A 26,421-nucleotide genomic window follows, 5' to 3' on the forward strand; every position below is an offset into this window, starting at 1 on the left:
GGGAAATATCAGAAATCCCTTCTCCAGAATAGAGCAGAAAAGTGTATGCAGGAAACTGTGTATGTGTATGGGAATAATATAAATAGCGCCCTGGAATATAATCAGAATGGAGGATAAAACGAACAAACATGGCCGTTACGCATATCAGAAAAGAAGACACACAAAGATATTCTATATCTACAAACTAAACAAGCCCATCTGTTTTCGAAGAGGACTCATTGAGTCAGGGCCAGGGCTTTCACCATCCTCACTTGGACCCAACCCGCTATCAGTCCCCGTCCCAAGCGGCGTAGTTGTGTCTGGGTCGATATCCCAATGCTCCTCTTCTTCATCTTCAGCGCTAGGAGCAGTTGATTGCCCTTCAGTATCACAGTTCCAGCCCCTTTGGACTGCCCCGCGAACATTCCAGCGCAGCGCACGTCGGACGCTTTCGAACCATTCTCCCGCACCCGCAACCACAGTGGGGAACGGGTACTGACTCGCTTCGACGGTGACGTAGTCGCCTTGACAGAGCTCGATACGGCCTTTACCATCGAAGGAACAGTAGGCAGTGGATCGGGAAGCTGTGGGAACGGCAATTCGCAGGAGCATAGCATCTGATAGTACCATGGGACGAAATGAGAGGGTGTGTGGGCATATGGGTGTAAGAAGAATTCCAGGAATGGAAGGATGGACAAGAGATCCACCAGCCGAGAGAGAGTATGCAGTCGATCCTAAAAAGCGTTAGTCTGGTGGGAACAGGGAAAACCAGAAGGTTCGGGATAAAATACCTGTAGGAGTAGAGAATATACAACCGTCCGCCTGAACCACTGTCAACAACTCGTTATCACCATATAGTTCGAGATTTGAGACATAAGGTGAAGGTCCGCGGTCAATAACCAGCTCGTTTACCACCTCGAACTGCTCTCCCTCTACAACCGCTCCTGGCAGATGCCCATGTCTCTGATCCATACGGTAGACAGTGCAAGTGAATCTCATACGTAGGTTCACGCGCATACCTACGTCACCCATTATTTGATTTAGGTGCTCCTGGTACTTGTCGAACTCGAAATTTGTCAAAAATCCGAGGCTCCCTAATGAAAACGACAGGACGGGAGGCACAACACGTTGAAATAGCCAAGACGTATACAAGACAGTTCCGTCTCCCCCTAAAGTTAGGACCAAGTCGAAAGTTTCTGGTGATGACCAGCAAAGGTCTGGAGTCCAGTACTTCAGCATATGTTCAAACCGTGGCTCTTTCGCTAAAAGCCCTGGAGCGTCGAAACGTTTCGACCATTGCAATTTGTGATCGACATAAACATTCACCCCCAAATCACTCCCATATCGCGGTGTGCTCAGTAACCATTCCGCCAAATCTCGTGTGAGGTGTACCAGACGATTATCGCGCGCTTTCGTGACAATCATTACATTTTTGACCGCCAATTTGATAGGGCGCCGCTGCAATTGCTTCGATACTTCCCGAACGCCGGTGGCCGTTTGCATCAACCGTGAATGTGATATCCACTCGTCCGCAGCTATTTCCTCAAGAACCTTTTCAATGTTGACCGCATCGTCAAATCGCTGATGATAGAAGCAAGGAGATTTTAGTGGAAAACGAGCAGTGGAGGGGGTTCTTTCATGGTATGCGCTCGAGCCGGGAAAAGTTCCAGAGAGTCTGCGGGAAGAACTGTTGGCTCCGTCGTTGCGGGATTGTGAAAGAAGGCTAGCTAGAGATGCTGCAAGGGGGAGTGAGGCACCGGAAGAACTGTTTCCCTTTGAGGCGAGGGCTTTCATGATTGTCTGGAACGGTATCGAGTCAATTGATCGCGAGTTTTTACGATGTCGCAAGAAGGATCTTGCTGGGCTGACGAGGGGGGCCGGGGTGTCGGGAAGCGGAGGATCTAATTCCCGCTGAGAGGAGAAAGAAGCAGAGGGTGCATCACCAGCCTTCTTTTGGTCGTTACTGCGAGTCGCGATCTGATTGTTGTTCAATTTCAGTGGGTCAGGCTTCCGGAGAGAGTCCCGAAGTATGGAGTGTGAAACAGCAGTGAAAGTGCATGCGGAAGCTGCAGATGAGGACGCGGGATCCAACTCTGATTCTTCAAGACTAGCATGTTCAGAATTGGGCTGTTGTTGGTGATTTTCAGGTGTTGGCGGATGTGGTAAACTGAGTTCTTCCCCAATGGTCTGGAGATTCTCAGGAGAGAGGGCTGGATGGGTGAACAGCGAAGCAGGCATAGTGCCAGAAATTCCACGAAGATCGCTAGCGAAAGAGACAATCTAAGGACCACCACTGCGGAAATTCCCAGAGATAGATAACCCTAAATGGACCCCCCACTGATTAACGTCAACGCTGAGCAAAGAGAATGAAGTGGTAGGAAGCCCCACCCTATCTACCCAGCAGTGACATGAGGAGCAGTGGAGCGGCGAAAGAGGGTCAGGAATAACCAGCGAGATCCAGCAGAAACAGGAAAAGAGAGTCGGGAGATATATACATAACTCGGAGATGCAAGGTGATGAAGATGATAGAGACGACCGAGGAGGAGCATTGGCTGGCTTATTTATAGAGTTGGGAGAGTTTACTTGAATGAAGTCAAACAGAAGCCTGCGCCGGTTAAAATTAGCTGAGAGCCGTGGTTAAGATTGCCGCTTTGGGAGATGACGGATAACCTAATTCCCAGCCGAGCGGACCCACCTAAAGCGGGATCAACCATATTGAAACGGCGCAAGTTCCTCAAATCTACTTTGATGCATCAGGATTCCATCAGATTCAAAATAAAAATAATCTCCAGAACTAGAGGAAAAGTTAATTGTACATTACTTAAAGATACAGAAATTACCTTGAAGAAAGACTGTATGATATTTCATCCCTGCAGTTCATTGTTCCTCACATGTAATTTTTACTTGAAAATTCATATCATTTGACGGAAGTAGAAGAGAAAATTCTTATTAAGTGCTAGAAATAATCAAATGAAGAATTACTCTTTAGATTTATTTTCTTTTCTTTAAAAAATAAATTAAATCATCTTTTGATCATATGAAATTTTATCTCTTTTTCTCCACATTATAATTATCACCAGCTTCAATGTAGAGATATCAAAGTTAGTTTTATTTTACCAGTAATTATAATAACACAATGTATATCAAGTTTAAATAGCGGTTTGCTATTTATCATATTTATCAATTTACAACTTATAAAAGATGATTGTAGTATTAACTGAGCTTCATAAATTATTTAATACATCTACCGTATTTAAAATCTCATGAATGAAAAAAGTACATATCAATTCTTTATAAGTTTATCAACACATGTAAGTCGGTAGACAAGGTTATAACTATTAACTAACTAACTAACTAGGTTAACGTTAACAGTTAGTAAACTTAACCATGAGCATTACGTGACTTGCCCGTTAAAAGTGCCAAAGTTCAACTCTGTTCTAGTAAAGGCTAGTTAAAGGTGGGGTTCTCGTGTTTAATATAATAACGCCGCCTATACTAATGGTGACAGGGGGCCAGATCCTCTTCCTGTGACAACCTGAGTTTCTATAAACCCTGTTCATCCCGTTGCAGCTCTATGAAGCGGTCATATCTCGGATATATGCTTGGTGCCCTTTCCTCGTATCCGTCTTGAGCTGACCTGAATCTGCCTCATACATCAGAACGTGAGGATGGTCGACAGGGCACCGCTTCAGCCCCTTTTCAGCTTTCTCTCCGATTCTCCACAAAGGGATTGCGAAGCAATAACATATGTAATCCCGAAAACCTTGGCAACAGCAGCGCCAATATCTGTGTCAAATCCGCCTGGCATTCGGGTTCCCAAATGTGAAATCGTGGGCCCAAAAAGATCCCACGAACGCATTAGAGATTGTCCAAAGAGGCTAAGATGTATGTATGTATGTCTGTACTGTAGTTACTGTACTGTACATTTATTTAAGTCTTGATATCTCCATGTTGCTGGTGCTGTCGAGGAGTGATGGGGCGGGGTCGAACTCCGCGTTACATAGTAGTTGTCCATTCCGTCATAGCCGCGGTGCTGGATATGGTCAAAAGGGAGCGAATGAACTTAACTGGATGGTCGTCAATTCCCAAGACTCCAAGGACTGTAGTGGGACCTTGGGAAGTTTACTTTAGCCTATCCGCTGGCGTTTTTGGCCTCAGCAATGCATCTCCACAACACTGTCACGGTGGCTGTCGCGACATGCTGCCTGTGATATAAGGGCCTGCATGGCATCAGCATCCGCTGTTATTGGAGGAGTTAGTTTAGCATTTCTCTGCCGGCGATTTGCATCCAACAAGCTACAAGCGGTTTGCCACGGAAACGGAATGGAAATCTGGGAGTGGAAGTGGAGTTGCGAATATCAATCACTACAGGCTTGATTGAGCCTTATCCCGTTCAAAAATATTCCCCAGGTCTCCTTTTTGTAGCCTACCAGTAAGTATCAAACCGATATCCCGACCTGATATTCACAACAATGGAGGGGAGCACTCTGTAAGTTTGATCCGCTCAGTCAGCTTACCGTCGGCCGGCTTGACCTGAAACTACCGATTTAACGCATCTCAAAACGCCAGATAGTATCACCCTTGAGCTTCATATTATTCTGAAGGGTTTTCTTACTTCATACAACCGTCTTACCTACACATAGCTCAAACATGTTAAACTCCAGTATTGTACGGGTGGGTCGAGTTTCATCCCAATCATATCTAATCAATCAATAATTCTCGGGCATATCTCCTCACCCTCGCATATATTCTTTCCCCCCCTCATGTGACAGCAATTCCTAATGCGAAACGGGTTGTTGGAAAATTATTCTTAATTAGCACATCTCTCTCGATTCCCGAAGAGGTCATACGGGGCAAGCATCCTCACAACGTGGTGGCCCTCATTTATTCACACCTGTGACAGACATAGCTAACTGAGCCTTTTCTTGTTTAGAGTTGATTTCATTCTTATTATTAAGGAGCAGCATGCGACTAAAGATATCTATGGGTTGCGTGTTGTTCTTAACTCGAGCGTAGTGGCTCCCTCAACGCCGCGGGATCAGGTTCAAGTGGTTGACCGTCGCTCGCAAAGTGAATCCATTGGTTTTGAAATCTCTGAATGTGACATTGCTCCTCCTGTCTTGCATGAAATCGTGTGCCAGTCAATGTGATAGGAAGATAATCTGCCTAAATACAAGTGTTGGCTGCTGCAACCGAGATATACTTAGATCGCGGTTATGGGTTATAAAGTATTGTTAAACTTGACAACAAATTTTCAGTAAGAAACCTTTTGTATTCATTCTTTCACATTTTTAGCTTCTGCAGTTTTTGGTCTTCGAATAGATGTGACTCTGATCGCAGGTTTTTGACGAGTTCCCTTACTGCCTATTATATAATGATGCTGGGGAAATTCGCAAGTCTGTTGCGTAATTCCGCATTCGCTGATCAGGTATTTTCGAGCTTCACCATCAGAAGCATGATGTCTGCTGCGCTAGATAAAATTGGGCTACAGGCAGGGTAAACAATCGATATTGCTCACTCACTAAAACATTAGCAAACTGTAATCAAAATGACTCTCGAACCGAGCTCGTCTGGTGGAGGGAGTTATTTATACACTCCCTACAAGCCAAGGAAATGCCAACCAATCTAAGTGTGATCAGGAGATCTGTTAGACAACTGGACAGCTCTTTGCTTAAAATCCTAGACCTTTTGCTCGTGAGTTGGAAGCCACATTAAAGCGCCTGCCTTTGCATGGGGAATGATTTCCAGAGACATATGCCATTTCAATTATGCAAAACCTTTGGGAAATCCGAGATAGCATCAGCGGTTCCCTTATGCACAAAGGAAGGATGTCACAACGCGAAATCAAGGCACCTATGAGAGCGTAAATTCTCCTGCTGAAGTTACCATGTAAATACTGCTTCTATTAGAAGTCATGCTCCGTACTCTTCCTGTTAGTGTCAAATATATCCTTCCGCTCTTCCTTCTGTGAAAATATCACGAACCTGCTGGAGATACTGAGGGCGTCCTTTCAGCTAGTAACTAATTTTTAACCAGCGTCATTGCAGGGGGCCAAAAGCATCCCGCAGGTATACAAAATTACTCCTCAAGCACTAACTATAGCACAAAGCGTCTCGAGTGTCCGGAAAACATTACACAGGCCAATTGGTGTCTGTAAGGCCATGTGTACATCAGTATATGCAGTTCTCCAAGGCGCTGTTCATGATTCCAGGCTGCGGATTGGAACTTCCATCATGGCATAATGTCTTATCTTGTCCTGCTCGTACAGTTCAATATTGGTAACACTCATGCAACATGCCTTGAACCGTTTGTACTACGAGCCTTCAACTTAACCGGAAGGCGTTTTTCGTTAGACACCGTGAATGCAGCGGCTGATTCACTCACAGCAGTGAACATGTTCCGGTATTTACAGTTCCATCAACAGCTTAATGATCTAATCACGTAGATTCCAGAGCGGTAAATGCAGGGCATCTTGACTTCTGAAGCCGGAAAATTCGGTTGACATTAAATACGATTGTCATCGTAACCCACAGGAGAATTCAAATAGAAGATATCAACACCTGTGCAGGTTATGTTTGGCAAAATATCTGTTGAAATCCTGATGTTTACTTCTTCAACCATACCTGGCACTTGTACGAGATTGGGGCTTCCAAATCTCCACAGTTTGAAGTAAATTATCCTTCCGATTGCCCTCTCTTAATTTCGCACTGAGCAAGGGAAACTCCTCCTCACTTTATTTCCAGCCAGAATTTCGTTCTTCTATCTTCCGCCATGTCTTTTGGACCAAAAGGTGCTCAAGCCCTTGGAAAACGCTTTGCGTAGTTTGATCATTGACTGCTTCTCCAAAATAACTTCTATCATCAATTGGAGCATTCTTGAGCAAGATGTGTCAGAGCGGGATGTACTTCCAAGGCTGTTTGAGATGAGAGGTTTAATCGTGCCGCTGCGCAACCCACACCTTCGTGTGGGTGCGCCACACCAAAACGATAAAAACACCAAAACGATAAAAATCTTGAATCACATCCTCATTATTGCACTCTATATCAACAACCAGTAGCTAATCTATAATAAAAAGATTATCTACATCATTCCCAGTATGTGTGCCATCTCCAAATCGATTTAATCCCTCTTCTGTCAATGGTGTGAGTGGGTTATTGCCAATTTTCATGGGACCAACTCCAAGCCTCCGTCACTCCTTATTCTGCTCTTTTTCAGCTTCATTATCCTTACGCCGCTTGATTTTTCTATTGGCATCTTTAATAGTGAGGACTCCCCATACTTGAACCTGGTGACGGGTTGTTTTAGCTCTGCGACGTTTACTGGCGTTGAGAAAGTTCTCTAATTCAGTGGTCTGTTGCTCATTAAGTTCCGCGTGGATTAGACTTGCTTTGAATATCTTGTTCAAATGACGTGTCAAGGTGGGTGATTTCAAATCAAGAGTATCTCTAATACTTTGTATGGCGTTTTCCGCAATATTAATATGGTGTTTCAGCTTTTGAATTGTCTTTGGTGAGGATAGCTGAGAGGAAGAGGTAGGTATGTGATCTGAATCATTCTCATCTTCATAAATCTGCAGTGGAGGAGGTGATGAGATTCACTGCTTAAGAGTGTCAAGAACTCGGTCAGGATTCCATGGATATATGCCACGTTGAGCCCATCCTGCAGCTATTGTATCAGATTTAAAGGTCTGCTTTCGCATAGCTGAGAGGTCTTGTAGGAACTGCCGTTTTTCATACTTAACAAGACCATGGCGTGCAGCATAGTTGACTGCTTTTGAATGGTAATGCTTATATTGCTGAAATGGTAGACTATCCAGAGGTTGTAGCAAATGAGTGGCATGCGATGGAAATCCATATAGAATTATCTTATGAAGATCCGCGTATTGTATGAACTCCTCAGTGATATGAGATCCATGATTATCCATTAAAAGCAATTGATGACTTCCTTTCTGTCTCTTTTCTGTAGCAGTATTGAAATGTTTGAGCCATTCAAATCCAATCTCATCATTTGTAAATCCAGTATCTGATATAGCAATTCTATAATTGCTGGGCAAATCTGTCTGTGTATACCAATCCTCCAAGTGTGTTTTGGAGGCCAAGATTATCAATGGCGTAATGACATGATTATCCATGGATACACATTCAATGACTGTAATCAAACCTCTTGAAAAGGATGAAGGAATGATGGAATTAGCTTCTTTAAAAGCAGTTATAACCCATTCTCCACGTCCTTGTCCTTCTTGAAATCCAATCTCATCGAAGTTGTATGTGTCACAGGCGTGAAATTGATACTGCTCAAATAGAATCCGGAGACATTCAAACCTTGTATTGATATATCCAATATCTTCAACTGCCACTCTCTTTGGATCCATTGGCTTCTGTTTCACCCTCTTATACTCAGGTAGGCGTTCAAAGAACCTATAAGTCCACATCTTGCTGACTTTTGAAGGAGAGGTAGTAGGATCTATGTGCTGACATCTGAGCATTGAATTTGCGAAATCTTCAATGTGTTCGGCTGTGGGAGGACAATTCTTTTCATCAAGCAGCTTGACCCATCGTTTAATTGCATCCTCCTGACTCTCATTTAATCTCTTGTTAACTGGAACCTTTGCAGTATTCGGATTCCTTCCATTGATACGCGCTCGGAGACGTTGATAAGGAACCTCAAATTCTTGTGACAGAGGCAGTATTTTGGAATTTGGGTTTTTTTGGTGGTAAGCGACAGCTTTTTGAATACGGTCTTCGATATTTTTATCCTTATTTGACATTGTGGTGAGTTATTAATTGATGAAGATTATGAAGATGATGAAATTGCAAGATTTTTATCGTTTTGGTGTTTTTATCGTTTTGGTGTGGCGCACCCACACGAGGTGTGGGTTGCGCAGCGGCACGATTAGTGAAGAATTTACACTCATTTAGATGTTGCCTGAGAACTTGATGCGCTTAGCCCTATTTTGAAACTCTCATGTGATCATACCTGAAACCGTATGTCGGCTATCCATTCTGAACTTCGTCACGGACATAACCACACATTTCTACTCTTAGGATTTATTTTATTTTATTTTATTTTTATTATTATTTTTTTTTTGGGAAAAGAGCGTTCTTTTCTAGTCAGAAACTTTCTGAAAAGAGAATTGTTCAAGTTTTAAAGGCCCTAATATGAGAACAAGATCTCATCCATCAATATTAAATTTCGGGTTTGGATTGATATCACATGTCTTCATATATTCTTTGACATCTGCTCTCAGCTCATTTCAAATGTATTTACATTTGAGAAGCTCTTTAGTCTTTTCAATCCCAAAGTGCTCAGTATAAGAATCATCATGATGCATTCTTAATAGCTTCTGGCACACTGCTCTACTGTCGAGAGACAAGGACTGAATCATTTAGCAATAGAAGTTCATGATCGATTAGTTGTCAGTGATTTGATTCTGCAGAGGCATCTTTTCACTCTGAAAGCCCTTCAATTAAGTTCAATTCAGATTCTTCTTTTCTCAGATTCTCTATTTGAGTTGCAGTTGAGGCAATTTTTCTTCTGCAATTCTCTAACGAAATCAAGAAGCTGTCTGACTGAAAGTTTTAGGCAAAGAAAGAGGTGACTCTCGAAGCCGCAGGTATCGAAGCCCTATCCAGCGACGGAAGGGCCTAATTTTTACGTACCTGGGCAGTGCAAGTGACGCCCATGGCAACTGCTGGCTCCCCATATCATCTTCTGCTCATTTTACCCATTGATACGGTTTATAACTTTTCCAAGCACTTTGGGGAATTGGCTACACGGAGTGAAATCGGAGAATCTGTACACAGAAGAAATTCTCTCAACGCCCATCCATAATTCTAAAAAATGACCATGTTGCATCTATCACCTTCAATCAATTAAGCCTCATCTCCCTTTTCCGTGTTCGGATAGCCATCCTCGGGTAACAATTTCACCAACTTCTTAAAGTTCGGTGTTCCAAATCCCGTAACTGGATCCCACCCGGGCGTCGCATTCCAGCTAGCATATGGCACGAAAGGAGTTTGGAGCCCGGAGTACATATCTGTTCCAGTGCAGCCCGTGGAACCTCCGTCCGTGATGTCTGTGAATGCCTGGAAGCCAGAGCTGTATATCCAAGGGTTGAGGAAGCCGAGTACTGACTTGTTTTGCGAGATGCGGATGGCGTTTAGGTTGGAGATTATGGCTGCGATAGTTGGGGCAGATGCACTGTTTTTTATTTTTATTTTTACTTTTAGTATGGTAAAGCTTGCGTTCCTTTTACTTCTTCCTTTAAGATGGCATGCGTTGCCCAATTTGAAGTATATGAAAAAAGAAAAGAAAAAAAGAAGATGAAGAAATGATGCGTACCTTGTCCCGCCAACAGCAATCTCCTGTCCCTTATCGAATACGGCATAGTGCACGCCCTGGGCAGCAATGTCGGGGAACCCGCGTCCCTTTGGATTATACAGCCCTTCCCACCGGTTTCCAAGCTTATCAAGGTAGTCCTGGACTACCTCCTCTTGGTATGCAGGTCTGTCGAACCGCTCAGAAAATCCCCCTGAAGAGAAATATACTGCTTTCTCGGGGTTGATGCCTTCCGTGGCGCCGATGGACGTTACAAAAGGACAGGACGCAGGAAAGATGGGATTGAAGGTGGTGGTGTTCTTCCCGTCGTTCGACTGACAGGCACTGCCCACTCCAGTATCGCCGCTGCTGAATATTACAGAGACGCCTCGGGCACCCAGTTGCGCGAATAGACTGCACACTGATTCCGTATATTTGGCTGGGATGCTTTGCTCGTTTTCTCCATATGACGTGGAGAGGACTGTGGGGAGATCCTCGTCTGGCAGGGCGAGGAGGAAAAGTAGTTGCTCGAGGTATGGTTCATTGGAATTGCTGTCCATGTTTGGTTGGTCGAGGTCTGGAATGAGCTTCCCACGCCCTGCAGTCGTGTAGTAGGTCACATTTGACGTGGGTGAGAGACCAATGACGTACTGAATGTCCAAGTTCGCTTCAATGGAATCTTTGACGGAGTCCTGCTCATTGAGGCCACCGTTGATGGATTGGACGGAGAAGTTGGATCCCACGGCATCGGGGACGTAAGTGGTCAGGAATTTTTCGAGGTCCTTGTATTGGGCATATTGCTCGAGGTAACCGGAGACACCAACCTTGTTAGCAACTTCATTTGCCACTTTGCAATCCTCAAAGTTGTATAGTTTGCGCAGGCAAGAAGGGGTGTTTCTTGTGGTGCAATTTTCGGCTCCACCGTCTGTGCTGTTATCAGAAGCCAGCGGAGGAGTCCTCATGATAGTCGACCTCTGTGGCTGAAGTCTGGCAAACATTGTGGTTGGCTGGATCATGTGCACATTTGGAGCAATGGATGCGGGAACGGAATATTCAAGTGTGCGGATTTTATAATCTTTGTGTTTCTTGTCGATGAAATAGTAGAAACGCGTGTTCAGGAGACGTTCTACTTGTCCGACAGTGGCATCAAAGCTGATCCAGGCCCCGTTTTCTTTGACCTTTTCACGGCTGAGCCCTCCAGTGGCAAGCCAAGAGAGAAGCTGGTCAGATATTTCAGAACGGGGGCGTAAGAAGCTCTCGACCTCATTTCTTTTCATGTGCATGCCGTAACGGGGATGGCCTGGGGTGGAAAGGTCCAAAACATTTTGGTGAAAGATGGTTTGTTTTTCCTGATGCACAGCCAGCTTGAATCTGAGGACCGTGGTTTTATCCGGAGCAGGTCCCTGAGCCCAGCCATAAGGAATAGAAGCAAGTCTTTCAATGACTTGAAAGTAACCATCTGAGGACGCATGCACTCTTGCCCTGAGGCAGATAAACACGACGCCGCCCAGCAGAGTGAGAAACGACCGGATCATTGGGATGGGAATAAAACGAGCGACTGGAGCTGTGTCAAAGGAATGGAGTTAACAAAAGAAATGGGACAGTTGGAAGAACATAAGGACTCTGGCTTTTAGCAAGGTGAAGATTGTTGAAGTTGGAATCTTCCAGGGTTCAAAGGGACTTGAACGAAGCACGTGTGACACTGATTCTGCTAACGAAAGAGAATAGGGAGTTCCTAGAGGAAGAGGGGACAGTGGTTGGGGAGAGAGGGAGATACAGAGAACAACGGTGTACCATGCATCTCACCGGGTTAGCTCTCCCTTGCAAGTTCAAGTTTGCAAAAAGGAGAGCCAACAGCGGCAATAGAGCACATTCTACTTTTATTGTCCAACCATCGGGCCCTCGCGATCGGCATCGGGAAGTCGAATAGCCCATGCTCGCCGCTGTATCACACAACCACGGATTCTGCTTAGGTGGACGATCACGATCAGGGGCAGACCACTCACAGCTCCTCACAGTCAGACAAGGTAGTCCCGTGAAATCAAACACATTCCAATTGGCTCCCTTCCGGTGAAGCTAGAAGAGATAGGCAGTTTAATCTCCAGATCGAACAGGAAAAATATTTCGGTGGAAATCTGATTTCGAGCTTCAAAACTTCCATCAATTCCTGGAAAATACTGGGATTGATGATGGTCGCTAACCCCGGGCTGACATTCATTTACTTGGAAAGAAATACCACAAGAAGACCGACGAAATTGGCACACAGCAGCTAGAGAACTTCCTCCTGCGCTGATGCATGATGCGGTCGTCTGTTTTTAAAGCGGCAGAAACTGAAACATTCAAAAAGAAAACCTGAAAATCTTCGATAGCTGAACACATTTGCCAAGGAACAATCCTCAGCCTCGACAAGGCGGAGCTTGCAGCAGCACGTTAACTAATTTAGTTGCCAGTGACTACGGAGTCGAGCTATCATCGAATTCCATCTTTCGGAAGTTAGTTAAAAGAGCTTCCAAGGTTGGAGGTGCTCTGCTGTGAGATTTACTTGTAGCTGCAATAATTTGCTGTAACTGGAATAAATAGTGTGGGATTTTTCTTAAAAGAAGCTGGGTTGAACTATAAAACCTAGTGTCAAATTTTACATACCCCTCCCTGCTTTTTACTTCTTGATACCCTTTCTTCCCTTCAGCAGCATAGAAGACGGGAAGCATTCACATAAAGAGATACATATACACTATTAGTATCATTATTAGGCTTTATATCAACATCATTTTGTCATCTCAGAGTGACATGTTCAAAATGTTTATCATCAATTGTCATAGCAACTTGTACTGTAGAGCGCCCCCTCCCCCGGTTGGCACCTCACACATTTCATTCCCTCACAACGCGGCAAATCATCATTTCTTAATCAAATTCAATCATCTATCAAACAGCAATTCAGAAACTTCGTCCCGCTACCTTTCTCCTCTCCAGTCTTATCATACAACTTGATTCAAGTCAAAAAACCTTGCAATCATTTTGCTTCGAGAAGGAAAATGGAAGGAAATGTGGATATCCCAATTACTCCGCCCACTCTCCTGCCAATTGATCCAGATATCGAATATGATGAGAGTGACAATGGAATCCCTGTACTCTCTTCAAACGTCTCAATTGAACACAGCATTGCGGATGATGAAAGCAATGGCTTAACGATGCTCAATGACTCATTTTCCGGCTCCAGTTCATCATCTTTTGGTCCTTCTGGGGACACTTCCGTGGCTGAGTATATTCTGGCAGCGAACACTTGGATTTTCATGCTCGTGTGCGTGCTTCTTGCGGTATTCGGATATTTCCTTTATCTTATCCTGAAGTGGAGAGACTATCATGCAATGGCAACTTAATCCGTTGGAAGTCAATGCGTTGATCATATCATCCTCGGTATGCAAGCACCGAGTTGGGTCCCATTCTGAAAATCTCGCCCGGACATGGACCTAATGATGACCCAAGTGTTTCAGAGCAGGAAAGAAAAATCTGCATTTTTCATTCAACTTGCTGGTGGGAATGATTCAATCTCTCCCAATGAAACTCTCTGTTTTGAGGTTAGCAAATTTTAATTTGTTCTGATTACATTGTTCAGTTTTAGTTAATAATTATATAATATATATATTTTTTTTGCCTTTTTCTTACGTCCATTTGCCGGATGAGTCCAAAGTGGCTTAGGTTTTCGCAAATCAACACTAATCACAAAAATCTAGAGAGAACCACTTTCTCCGGCTGCTTTCCTGTTATTTGATATGTTTTGTTTGGTGTGTTCGTCTCCAATCTTCTTGATAATACAGATACAAAATTTTCTGACCTCTTATTGACTCCACTCAAAAATCGGCACAAAGGAAATCGATATCCCCATAGAAAGATAGAGGGCCAAAACAATAACTCAAAATCGTCAGAACATCTAGGCTCTTGTTAAATAGCAAGTTATATAAATTTATCAACTTGGCAACACCTTGTGGCTAGATCGAGATGTCTAGGCTATTAAGGATAGCAGCTGACGTACTTCGTTGTCCTTTTTGGAATGGAGGCTGGAGTCCACCACACGCGAGATAACTTCCAGGGTTTCCACCATTCGCTCAGCATGTGTGATGTTGCGAAGTGCGGTGGGGGTTTTAGAGAGTTTACAGATACGGGAGCAGCAGCTGCGATGCAGTGTAGGAATCGGAATACGAAGTTATATGGGACAAAAAATAGGTCATTTGACAAAGAATGTGGAGCATCTATATAACCATACGGGCGATCAAGGAGGAACTGCAGGATGAAGTCATCAAAGAAGAGTTGAGTATAGGATAAAATCGGGAGAATAGTCACCAATGACCGGACAAGCTCTAAAATTTCAGATACCTCCAAGACTCGCAGTCTGAACAGCAAAAGCGAACAATTCGCATCCTTTGGCCAGTCCCAGGACGCGATGATGGTATTAGCTTAAGAGGTGATATACATTAAGCTTGGATGAAGTCTCCGATTCGGTGGCTCTAATTTGCCTAACGTTTCATTGATGATCTTTCTTCTCCAACATATGCATAAGGAACGAGCTCGAAGCTCTCAGGATTTGAGGGTTAGAACCACCATGGCAACCCCGCCTAAGGGTTGCACAACCCCCACAAAGATATGGCAAATTCTGCCGGCACAATGATATGTGTAGATATTACGCTGGCAGTCCAGTTAGCCATTTCCGGTGCACGACTGTTCGGGGGGATCATAGCATGAAGATTCCCGGTTTTTCGTGGAAAATATCCCTCTCTTATGTCTGTTTTTTTTCCCCCATATGCAATGACGTGAACAATCAGCGGAACAAAACGTTTAAGCCGCAGCGATTTTCCATGCAAAGTCTTCACGAAGCTTATCCTCCACAGTATCTCTGACAATCTGTTCAAGGGTTTGTCCAGTCTTCCTACCGCTCATTTCAACATCGCCATTTCCTTTTCGAAACTCTGCGCCTCCTCGACATGCAGATTCGGCTAGTTCGTAGACCTTATCCCACGTATCAAGGCAAAATTCACCTTCACTTTCATTAAGAAGTAGATGGCCTTTAGATGAGAATGCCAGAACATGTAAGGATGCAGCAGTTTTGATACAGTCATATGAAGGGTGCTGAATCAGTTCGCCAGTCCCGGATACCGCGACTAATAAGGAAGTGAATATCATAGAGAGAGGGATGGCTGCAGATAGCAGAGCAAGTAGAGACGTGTGCAACAGCGAAGGTAGAATCGGAAGACACTTCACGGCGTCAAGTCAGTGGGATGCGAGGTTTCAGTATACAAGATATGCACTCGTATAATATGTTGTATTGGAGCGTTTGAAACTCGCTGTACTCACAGATCCACCGCGTTTGGTAACCTTTCCATCCGCTCCCTTATTCTCCAAAACAACCAAGGTGATTACAATTCCCCTTCTAGGCATAGACTTTTCCCGTACCAGTATAACTCTACTCAGGATGCTCCGCAAAATCCCTTCAACATATCGCTCACCAACGCCACTCATGCCAGCACCTGGCTTAACGAGGACCTCTATTGTAGCCTCCTCCGGCTTCTGAGCGTCTCGACGGCCAACTTCGATAGGGCCATTAACTGATCCAAGAATTTTATCTCCGTTGGGGGAGGTATAGGAAGCTGACCCATCCGGGAAACTGAGTGGAACGAGACAGGCTTCCGGAGTAGCCATTGGATGCAGAAAAAAGAGAAAGGAAGCGGGATGAGAAGTAAACTAAAGACGGTTATTGAAGCAGAGAAAAATAATGAGCCTTGGGGAACTTCTTTTTGGTATTTCTATGTCATAATAACTTCACAGAAAAAATGATTTGAGGTTTGGATATTATATTTTGGTTTGATGCTGGATATCACGGAGGATAGATGATCCGCCCTTTTGCCAGTGGGCAAATTCAGGAGAACTCAAAACTTAAAACAACTAACCACCTTTGTTGAAGACCGACATAAACTGGAGGATTTCAGCAATAATAATAATAATAATAATAGCAATAAATACTCTCTCTCTTTGTTGATTTACATTTCATTCATTGCCCGTGCATTGCTAGGGCTTGTCCAAAATATGGCTGCATCTATATCTGTAAAGGAAGATGATCAATTCCTGTTGAGCCTCCCGTTCTTCCCATTGATCAAATATTACCCTTGTCCCGATTTTCGTTATGACGTCGATGTTGCAAACCCACTGGAAGGCCTTAGCGACGATTTTAATATTGTTGACAATAGAATCAGCCAGGAACAAAATACTGAATCCGACCTGCCTAGATGGAAATAGGTCATGTGCTCTGGGGGCGATGGTGTTAAAAGGGATGATGGTGCATTTAGACACACGAGACTTCTTTGTGAACTTCATCTATGGATTATACAACATGTGAGATGTTCCAAATATTATCCTGGGTTGTGAGGATGTTAAAACCTAGCCACCGCTAACTGATTAGCGCAGAAACGTGCCCATCTCAAGACATCAAGGAACACCCCCTGGCAGGGTTTTGTGGGCGCACGCTTAGCATGCAGCGTCAACCTTCAACGCAGCATAGAAACTTGGGAGCTTCCTCCCATAAAAAAACAACAGCGATGGATAGCTTCCTACACAGGGAATCAATCAGTTAATGGCGAATGAACATCAAGAGAGAAAGCACCAAATTAAACAAAAAAAAAAAAAAGGGCATATGCGTCGAAAGGCCGTAACGGCACGCAAGATCATGCTTCGTACAAGCAGCCTGGACTATAATATTATGGTAACTCAGATATGCACATTCTTGATGCTGGATAGGTAGTTCGCATTGAAAGCCATGGAACGTGCACAGGGCCAAAGAACCTAAAACAGAACCACCTGGAAATCAAGGAAAGATTTCTGCGACCACCTCCTTACCGAGTGTGTGTGTGGGGGGGGTGGGGGGTTCAAACAAACGATTCCGGCTAATAATTCGTTGAGTGAATTTTCGTCCGTGTAATATTGTTATCTTAAGGTGGAGAATGATGAAGCCAAGACACCGTGGAGGAAACCAGAACCGCGGGGAGTTGGCGGAGGAGAGTTGTGTTGTTTCGGGGCACACGTCGCGGAGAAGAAACGCCAAGTCAAGTAGCCCAAAACCGATCTTCACACCTGTTCCCAACAGCCATTTCAGCAGCGGCCGTCAAATCGGAGCTGCGAACTAGGACCCATGGGGAAAGGCAACAACAGCAACCCCGCTCAAACCAAGCATGGCCAGAACTTGCCCTGATGATGACAAAATTTCGCTAGCAAAGCATAACGGCGGATCAAGGAGGAGAATTGGTCAAGTGGCATGGGGCGACAAAGCTGAGCAATTTCTCGCTTCTTTCTCCAGCTACGAGAGAATGTGCCACTCTAATTGATCTGCTTGCATGCCAGCTCGTCAGTCTAAGGCGCATGAAACGCTAAAAATCCCAACTCTGACTGGCTGAAGCGGGATCGATCGTTGTCTCCACGGTCACAAACATTTGTAACAGGTATGGGTGAGCCAAGCAAGTGGATAAAATCTCATATGTGTACATAACTTCGGGTATCGTCATAGGTGTGGCAGTGAAATCCCTAGTTTCTTGTCATCATCCTCGAATTGCAACTTATTGAAGCATTCCGATATCGTTGGGTGGTGGATGTGGAGAAGTCAGACTGAATAACTACCAAACAAACTATATCTATCTGGTGCCCCCATCCCATGTATCATTCCCCCCCCTTCTTCCCATTCCTTGCCCTTCTTCTTGACCTTTCCATTCTTGTTCTCTCTTTTGCTAGCAATTTATTTTTGAGTGGTCCATCCTCAACTACGACTTATACAGCCCCGACCTTCATTACCTGCTCGTCCAGTCTTTGTCGAAACTTTTCGCTCCTTTTGCTATATTATACCTCCTATTGAATGGGCATAGAGACCTCATCACCAGATGTCGAGGAATCGACAGAGCCTCCAAACACTTCTTCCATTCATGAAGGGCCCGAGCAACGTCCGGGATCAGCCCTAAATAAATCAACCTCCCATCTAAGGCTAGACGAGGGGGAGAAAGTCTCGACTAGCTCATACAAGGTCTTTTCCCAGGACTCCACAGTGCCTGTGACCCTTGATGAGTTTAAGAAGCGTCAAGAAATCTGTCAATATGCCCACACCTATTCCATTTCAGAGATCTCCCTCGCCCTGGGAGCTGATATCCAGTAAGCCATTCATGAGATTCCTCGATTAAATCAAATTTCATAACCATGAGGCCGGAACTGACTGTTGTCGCAATAGGCATGGACTCAGTAGTTCCGAAGCGACATCTCGCCTTCAGCGGGATGGACTTAACAAGGTTAAGGGAGCGGAGGGGGTTTCCTTGTGGAAAATTCTGTTAAGACAAGTGTCCAACAGTCTGACTTTAGTACGAACAGCATTTATTTCCCGACTGAGCCATCGCCAGCCAACTGGTATGGATCAATAACTTCGATATTAACTCTGGTGTGATGATGTACAGGTACTCGTCATAACCATGGCACTGTCCTTTGGGATCAATGATTATATAGAAGGAGCTGTAATAGCAGCGGTCATCCTTCTCAATATTGTTGTTGGGTATGTTATTTGCTTGTTCCTGTCAGTCCTATATATGTGTAGTTATACAGCACATGAATCTTTCAACCGGAACACGGCTAAACTTCTATGGCATCGAAAATAGTTTCGTCCAAGACTACCGTGCAGAAAAGACCATACTTTCGCTGCAGGCCCTCTCTGCCCCAGTGTCTAAAGTCATCCGGGATGGTCGAATAGAATCCGTGAGGGCTGAGACCCTTGTGATCGGTGATGTCGTCCAGCTGGCAGTTGGTGATATGATTCCGGCGGATTTGAGACTGTTCAACGGAATGAATGCCTCCACTGACGAAGCCCACCTAACAGGCGAATCGTTGCCTGTTTCCAAAACCCCATATGTCGTTTTCTCCCCTCGTGAAATGGCTGTGGGAGATCGTACGAATATGGCATATTCCGGGAGCACGATGACCCAGGGTCGGGCTACTGGAATCGTGATCGCAACCGCCATGCAAACTGAGGTAGGCAAGATTGCACAGCTACTACGCCAGCAGGAGCCAGTTGTTGAGGGTTCAAATGCTGGTCTTCGAACGTTGAAAAGGGCAAAGAGAACTATAGTTCACATCCTGGGCTTGGTAGGAACACCTCTTCAGGTGAAGCTCAGCAAGTTTGCTCTTTTGCTCTTCGCACTCGCTATTACCTTGGCGATTATTGTTTTCTCCGCCAATAAATGGGACGTGCACGATGAAGTATTGATTTACGGCATTTGTGTTGCGGTTGCTGTTATTCCAGAATCCCTTATCGCTGTCCTCACCATAACTGTTGCCGTTGGTACAAAGGCAATGGCAAAGGGGAACGTTATTGTTAGAAAGCTACAAGCCCTTGAGGCTGTCGGGGGAGTCACGAACATTTGCTCAGACAAGACCGGTACACTTACGCAAGGTCGAATGACTGCGCGAAAGGCCTGGATTCCTGGTACTGGAACTTTGACCGTCCACGATACCACGAACCCATTCGATCCTAGGAGCGGATTCGTACAAATGGATGGCGCAGATATTGATGCTGATAAGCTCAAGTGCGATAACGTCTTCACCACATTTCTCAACACCATAGCGCTTTGCAATCTGTCGACCATCTACAATTCTAGTGACAAGGTCTCCGTTGATAACCTGTCCGCGACGGATGCTGGAGATAACTGGACTGCTATTGGAGAACCCACGGAAATTGCTCTTCACGTTCTTGCCCTGAGATTCAACTCCGACAAACAGACCCTGCTCCAAGGTGGCCAACGAAATCAGCTGGCAGAATTTGCTTTCGATTCAGCAATAAAACGAATGACCGTGATTTACCAAAGCGCCAACTCTAATTTTGCAGATGCATTTACTAAAGGTGCTGCCGAGTCAATGGTACCTTTGTTAAACGTGTCTGAAGAAATGAAATCGGAAATTTGCTATGTCGTGGATAACATGGCTGGAGAAGGGCTTCGTGTACTGTGCGTGGCTCACAAGATAATTCCCGAAAACGAGTTTGAGCAGCTATCTGAGCGACAATTGACGGAGAAAGACCTAGATTTTGTTGGACTTGTTGGGCTGTATGACCCTCCGCGTGTAGAAACACCTGACGCAGTCAGGAAATGTCATACGGCCGGTATTACCGTCCACATGCTCACGGGTGATCACATCAAAACAGCCACAGCAATCGCCTATGAAGTCGGTATCCTTGGGAGCATTATACCTTCTGCCCAGGCTAGTACTGTGGTCATGGCTGCTGAGGAATTTGACAAGCTTTCAGATGCGGATATTGATGCAATTGAGGCGCTACCTCTTGTGATAGCGAGATGCAGCCCAACAACCAAGGTTCGCATGGTGGAGGCGATGCATCGAAGAAACTCATTCTGTGTCATGACGGGTGACGGTGTAAATGATTCTCCAGCCCTTAAACACGCAAATGTCGGTATTGCTATGGGAAAATATGGAAGCGATGTGGCTAAAGAAGCTGCTGACATGGTTCTTACTGATGATGATTTTGCATCTGTTGTGAAAGCTGTGGAAGAAGGACGCCGCTTATTCGATAACATCCAGAAGGTAGAAAGAAAAAGCAACTCTTTTAACATTTCCAACGAACCAAAAGAATTCCGTTCGCAGTTTCCGCTAACTTTACCACCCCGCTCTAGTTCCTCATGCATTTGCTGATCTCCAACATTGCCCAAGTGATACTACTCCTATTAGCATTGGCTTTCAAAGACGCAGATGGGAACTCCGTCTTCCCTCTTGCCCCCATAGAAATCCTGTGGGTGAATTTAATCACTTCCTCATTCCTCGCGTTGGGGTTGGGTCTAGAAAAAAGCCAACCAGATATTATGTATCGTCCCCCTCATGACCTACGCGTTGGAGTCTTCACCCGCGAACTAATCGTGGATAAAATGATGTACGGCACATTCATGGGATCTCTCTGCCTTCTGGCGTTCGTAACAGTCGCTTACGGCGCCGGAGGCTCCAACCTGGGAGACTCGTGCAACCAGGAATGGAACGAGACATGCGAAGTTGTTTTCCGCGCCCGTGCCACCACTTACGCAACAATCACATTCCTCCTCCTTGTCACTGCCTGGGAAGTCAAGCACTTCTCTCGCTCTCTATTCAATCTCGATCCCGCCCGCTTCTCTGGCTCATTTTCCATCTTTCCTGCCCTGTGGCAAAACCGGTTCTTATTCTGGGCCGTCATAGCTGGTTCCGTCATTGTGTTCCCAGTTGTGTATATACCTGTTGTGAACAAGTCGGTCTTCAAACATTCGGCTATCACATGGGAATGGGGTGTAGTGTTCGGAGCTGTCGTGATATACATTGCATTGGTAGAGAGCTGGAAGGCGATCAAACGGGCATTTGGCCTTGGGAGCGCCAGAACTAAGGTTCTGACGTTAGAAGAGGCAGAGATAAGAGAAGGGATGTTTCCAAGAGAAACGCCTGCATTGTCATCAAGATGTGAGACTGTGGAAAAGTAACCGGATGACGTAAACTAACCTCCCTAACTCAGGAATACAAACGATCGCAAAATGAGATAGGAAAAAAAGAAAAAAAGAAAAAAAAAAAAAAAAAAAAAAAAAAAAAGACCCCCGATTCTAACAGCACTATGTACAGCACTATGTACAGCGCTCTGAATCTGAAATATTCTCTGTTTTTGTAGCCTGATTTTCCACCCAGTTAAAACCCGATGGCACCCTTTCCCCCTCACCCACCTACCTCCCTATCTCCCTTAACCATGATCACTCAATCCGTGGATTCGCTTACAATAATTACTTCTCAATTCCATTTTACACATTGACGCAGTGACCATTTTCCCAGCGGAGCCTTTGCGCAGTCTCCCTGCCTTTCCCTGCACTTACATTTTACAACAGCTATTTCGCTCCTTTTAACACATCATCCAGCTTTCTGCTTCATTACTTTGTTTCATTTGTTTTAAAATATAGTCGTGGGATTGAATTCAACTTCATCACACTCCTTTGGCGCCATTCCAGGTCCCCCTTCTCCCTCTCAACTAAACACCACGCCCTATAACCTATAACCTGCAACCTGCAACCTGCACTTAACCAGGTACTAGTATAGTACGATTTTAGCTTCCCAGAGACAGCAATTCGAGAGAGGGTTAGAATGAGATGATAAGTTAAGTAGTGACGAGAGAAACCATTACAAACCTATCCCAAGCTGTTTGCAACACACAAGAGGCCACAATGAGAGAGGTCGCTAAGCTATAATCCTATTCTTCATTCATATTCAGGATCGCTGTTGCAATTTTCCAATGGTAGTTTTTTTATATGGTAAACCAATAGTTTCAAGCAGGAAAAATGACTGCGCGAAAAAAATATAGAGCTTTGGCAAAAGGTTGTGCAGCAGAGTGTTTTAAAGAAGTAAAATACATGTTCGATGCTAGGAAACGGAGAGATATATATAGGAAACACGGAGAGATAAGAGATATTTATACGATAGCATAATTGAGATGTCGCTGAGTGTATCGCATCCGTATGTTCTAGAAAAATAAAGAATGAAAAGGGGGGAAAGGAAGTGACATCGTTCTTTTTCTATCATAGCGGTGTCTGCGGTCGTAAAATATACACATGAGTTGCCAGTTGTATTAGCATATGAGTTACTAACAAAAGATTAAAGAGTGGGAAAGAAAGAAAAGAAAAAAAAAAAAAAAAAGGCAAAATCGCTAAACCGTCACGGACATAATAAGAATACATTCATCGAGAAGAACCTAATTGGTGAGATAAAACTCCCTCCACTCGCTGCGTAGCCGTGATCTTTATTTCTTTGTTATCCGCCCGTTCGTCTTCCTGGCTCAAACTTCCATAACCCGTGTCCGTGCTCTCTAAACTCTCACGACGCACGTTCTCGACATTTTGCTGCGATTCTTCCCACCCTCCATCACCACTATGGCTTGTCCGACCCTCACTAGCGGTGGACTGGGTGATTTGGGAGCCTTGTGCGCTATTGTTAACAAGATGGCCTTCCCATTGTATCTCGGCAGCTTCAATGGGAATGCCAACGCTCTGGCAGACATCAACGCATCCCTTGACAGCCTTCTCAACTAGTTCCATATCGAACCCGGAGGACACGGGGTTATAAGCGTTGCGAACCCAGTAGATGAGACCCGAGGCAATACGGGCGAGATCAGGGGTCGGAAGAGTATGGCCATCAGTATCGGATGATTCACCGTCCTGCCGGGCCGAGGAGGTATCGGATGAGGACGAGGATATGGGCGAAGAAAGAGAAGAGCCCAATACCATCCACGGCTCAGCTGCAACGACATGCAGGAGGTGATATAGCGATGCAAAGCCAAGCAGTGTCAGCTCGACGGGATCGACTGGGAGGATGTTGAAGAGGGTAATTGCATTTTCAAGAGTCAACTGAGGGGAGGTGACTGGATTGGTGTCTACTTGGCCCCGCAGGATGGCTGCGATCATGGCGCAACGAACAGCAATGGATATCTCAGCCCTCGCCGATGGCGGGACGGATGAGTCCAGAAAATTAGTGCTGCTGATGGCTGGTTGGCTTTTGGATCGTGGAAGAGCAGCAAGTGTGGTGTTGATATTTGCTACTCTGTCTTCGTCGAAGAAAACAGCTTTTATCACCGCAGCTCGTGTGTAAGCAGCGGATGCGATAGGTGCAACATTCAACGCCAGAGTCAGGCCTTGTTCAAAGGCCTTTGTGCGTTGAGCGGACGGTTCGACAGTATCGACATCAAGGCAATGGATCAATGCGTTCTGTAGGGCCCTGCTCGACCACCAAGCCGCAAGAGCATCAAGGGGCGAGCGTACAGCGGTATCTTCAACCACAATATCCAGCATGGCATCTTCGCCATATGTAGCTTCCTGTGTACATCTGTTCCATGCCATGTTCGATGCTCGCTGAATGATTGCATCGGTCATGACATCGTCGATGTTTGCGTCGAGCAGAGTGGCAAGGTGGTCTGGGAGAGAATCGTCATGATCTTTGGGCAGGCTCTTTTGCAAGTTTCTCGCTATCTCCCATTGATAGCTGGCCAGAAGAAAAGCAATGTGGTTTGAGAGCCTAAAGGCCCAAGAGCCGCGGGAACCCACCATCCAGAGCAGGAGACGGCAGTGGAGAGCTTTCAACATGACCCGTGCTGGGGTTGACGGCAAGGTGCCAGCGGCAAAGATAGTCAGAACCATTCGGCTCTTGCTGACTTCAGGGTCTCCGCCAGTCAGTTGAGCGTCGATCGCGATGTCCCACGCCTTGGCCCTGGCCGTCTCATCTTCTTCCGTAATCCCTGTGAGCCAGGAATACAGCTTCCAGCCTAGAATGCAGCTCAGGACATATTCCATGCAACGCCACGTCACCGCAAACCACTCCGGGAAGAAGTTGTGACTGGGTACCCAGACGGTCTGGATGCTTGTAAGCCAGGCTTCCCGTCGGAACTCGATTGGCGAAACAGCAGCTGGGTTTCTTGAACCAGTGGTTGATTTTGCCGGGTGCTTCGCCCGCCTTGGAGCTGAATTGAAGAGATAGAGAAAAACGGCAAAAGCGGCCCCAACAACGACGAGAGAAGTTAACGCGAAATGAGATAAGGCACGGATCTGCCAGGACGTTGTCGTTGGGAAGCAGAGATGCGTTTGACAAAACCGATGAATTTCGCCAGCAAATTGGAGCGGTAAACCCAGCAACCCTTTCTCAGAAGACTCCGACTTGTGGCTCTCGAAGCCGCCAACTATCATCAGAGCAGCCAGAGTGCCAAGCATAAACTTGTTGGGGATGAAGGTCCTCTTCCTCTCCGAGGATGTATAGGTTGTGGTTGTAGTATTTGGTCGTTGGATGAAAGAATCCGCATAGTGCGGTTGAGGGCCGGTCATACGCATGCGTTTAAAGTACTCGGGGACTTTGATTAGTCCCTCGGGCGGGTAAAGGGGATTGGGCGAGCTTTCGGGTGAAGGGTCATCGTTCTGTGAAAAGACGCCGGGTGAAGACCCAGTGCCGGAGTCCGTGGAGACGGTGTAGGCGTCCGGTGATGAGACGGAACCCGACATGGATGCATAGTTCACCACGCTCTGTTCCTGGACTTTCTCTAACTGCCGCAGTCGATTTTTCAGGGCGACGTTTTCTTCCTCCAAGCGTTTATTCCGCAGCTCCAGATGGCGGATATACTCAGTGGCCTTGGACAGAATGGAAGCTTTGTTGAGCTTGTTGGATGACGAGACGATCTCATCGTCATCCTGAACCGCTTGGCAAGAGATTCCACTTTTCTGTTTCGCAAGAGCTCGGAGGGACGGCACGCTGTCTCGCAGTTCAGCGATTTTCTCGTTCAGATTGGCACGGTATCGTTTTTCAATGACGTTGTGTGACCGCTTCTTTGACGGCAGGTTCTTTGAAGAAGTCACGGGGGAATCGCCTGCGCCAGCTGAGCCCGGAGGCTCATCTGGTCGCGTCTTTCTTTTCCGATCCGTTATTGGGAAGGACGGCAAGGGTGCAGAGGGGTGCAAGCTACACTTCTTCCCTTCTGGCGGTTTCGTGCGATGGTTGTCAGCAGGCAGAGGTATTGTTGCCCCAGAGTTATTCCATCGCCCATCGGCCACGCCAGGGCTGAGGGCAGAATCAAAGAAGTCGGAGGGAGCAGGAGAGGTATCAGACACGCATGATGGTTCCTGAGGGCTGACGGTCTCACATAGTGGTAATGAGCCTGCCGTAAATGTGAATGCGGAGTCCACAGGCGGAGGAGGGTCGAAACATTTTAGAGGAAGGGTGTGGTTGGTGTCGATCGTCTTGATTTCTGTTTTCGGAGGCAAGCTGAAGAGATCCGTATGGGCCTGATATATCATCAGACTCGAACCCGTCCCACTGCATCCATTGAGACCAGTCGGACGTGAGGGCCTGTGGGGGGGAGTTATTCGAGGAGAAATCCGTCGACGGGCTCATCGACACTCTGAGGGGCGACTGCGAGGAGGACATGGCAATAACAAACAAACAAATCAATAAAATAAAAAGCTGGTTCCCGCTTCGAAATAAGAGCATAAAGGCGGACGATAAAATGATCGATTCCTGTCGGTTTCCTCGTCTCTGGTAAGGAGGGGGGGGGGGGGGGGGGGGGGGGGGGGG

At 45.7% G+C, this 26,421-nt stretch overlaps 7 protein-coding genes across 7 annotated transcripts; 3 read left to right on the forward strand and 4 right to left on the reverse strand.

Annotated features, from left to right (window-relative positions):
• Positions 1–177: 177 nt before the first annotated feature.
• PADG_03288 (uncharacterized protein) lies at positions 178–2,217 on the reverse strand (the record flags this gene model as incomplete). The annotated part of the gene is made up of 2 exons (XM_010760509.1): positions 178–713; positions 771–2,217. The coding sequence occupies 2 exons, from the start codon at positions 2,215–2,217 to the stop codon at positions 178–180; spliced, it is 1,983 nt and encodes a 660-aa protein (XP_010758811.1).
• A 7,634-nt stretch (positions 2,218–9,851) lies between these two features.
• Positions 9,852–11,831, reverse strand: PADG_03290 (uncharacterized protein; the record flags this gene model as incomplete). Its single annotated transcript, XM_010760510.1, has 2 exons — positions 9,852–10,179; positions 10,321–11,831. The coding sequence occupies 2 exons, from the start codon at positions 11,829–11,831 to the stop codon at positions 9,852–9,854; spliced, it is 1,839 nt and encodes a 612-aa protein (XP_010758812.1).
• A 1,497-nt stretch (positions 11,832–13,328) lies between these two features.
• On the forward strand, positions 13,329–13,673 carry PADG_03291 (uncharacterized protein; the record flags this gene model as incomplete). The annotated part of the gene is made up of 1 exon (XM_010760511.1): positions 13,329–13,673. One exon carries the CDS (start codon positions 13,329–13,331, stop codon positions 13,671–13,673), a length of 345 nt encoding a protein of 114 aa, XP_010758813.1.
• A 1,453-nt stretch (positions 13,674–15,126) lies between these two features.
• Positions 15,127–15,987, reverse strand: PADG_03292 (uncharacterized protein; the record flags this gene model as incomplete). Its single annotated transcript, XM_010760036.1, has 2 exons — positions 15,127–15,543; positions 15,643–15,987. The coding sequence occupies 2 exons, from the start codon at positions 15,985–15,987 to the stop codon at positions 15,127–15,129; spliced, it is 762 nt and encodes a 253-aa protein (XP_010758338.1).
• Positions 15,988–16,371: 384 nt separating this feature from the next.
• PADG_03293 (uncharacterized protein) lies at positions 16,372–16,581 on the forward strand (the record flags this gene model as incomplete). Its single annotated transcript, XM_010760037.1, has 1 exon — positions 16,372–16,581. One exon carries the CDS (start codon positions 16,372–16,374, stop codon positions 16,579–16,581), a length of 210 nt encoding a protein of 69 aa, XP_010758339.1.
• A 1,603-nt stretch (positions 16,582–18,184) lies between these two features.
• On the forward strand, positions 18,185–21,815 carry PADG_03294 (potassium/sodium efflux P-type ATPase, fungal-type; the record flags this gene model as incomplete). Its single annotated transcript, XM_010760038.1, has 5 exons — positions 18,185–18,474; positions 18,551–18,677; positions 18,771–18,865; positions 18,969–20,901; positions 20,991–21,815. 5 exons carry the CDS (start codon positions 18,185–18,187, stop codon positions 21,813–21,815), a joined length of 3,270 nt encoding a protein of 1,089 aa, XP_010758340.1.
• Positions 21,816–23,051: 1,236 nt separating this feature from the next.
• On the reverse strand, positions 23,052–26,274 carry PADG_03295 (uncharacterized protein; the record flags this gene model as incomplete). Its single annotated transcript, XM_010760039.1, has 2 exons — positions 23,052–26,112; positions 26,165–26,274. The coding sequence occupies 2 exons, from the start codon at positions 26,272–26,274 to the stop codon at positions 23,052–23,054; spliced, it is 3,171 nt and encodes a 1,056-aa protein (XP_010758341.1).
• Positions 26,275–26,421: the final 147 nt, after the last annotated feature.

Source organism: Paracoccidioides brasiliensis (genome assembly GCF_000150735.1).
Source record: "Paracoccidioides brasiliensis Pb18 unplaced genomic scaffold supercont2.3, whole genome shotgun sequence".
Classification (NCBI taxonomy): domain Eukaryota; kingdom Fungi; phylum Ascomycota; class Eurotiomycetes; order Onygenales; family Ajellomycetaceae; genus Paracoccidioides; species Paracoccidioides brasiliensis.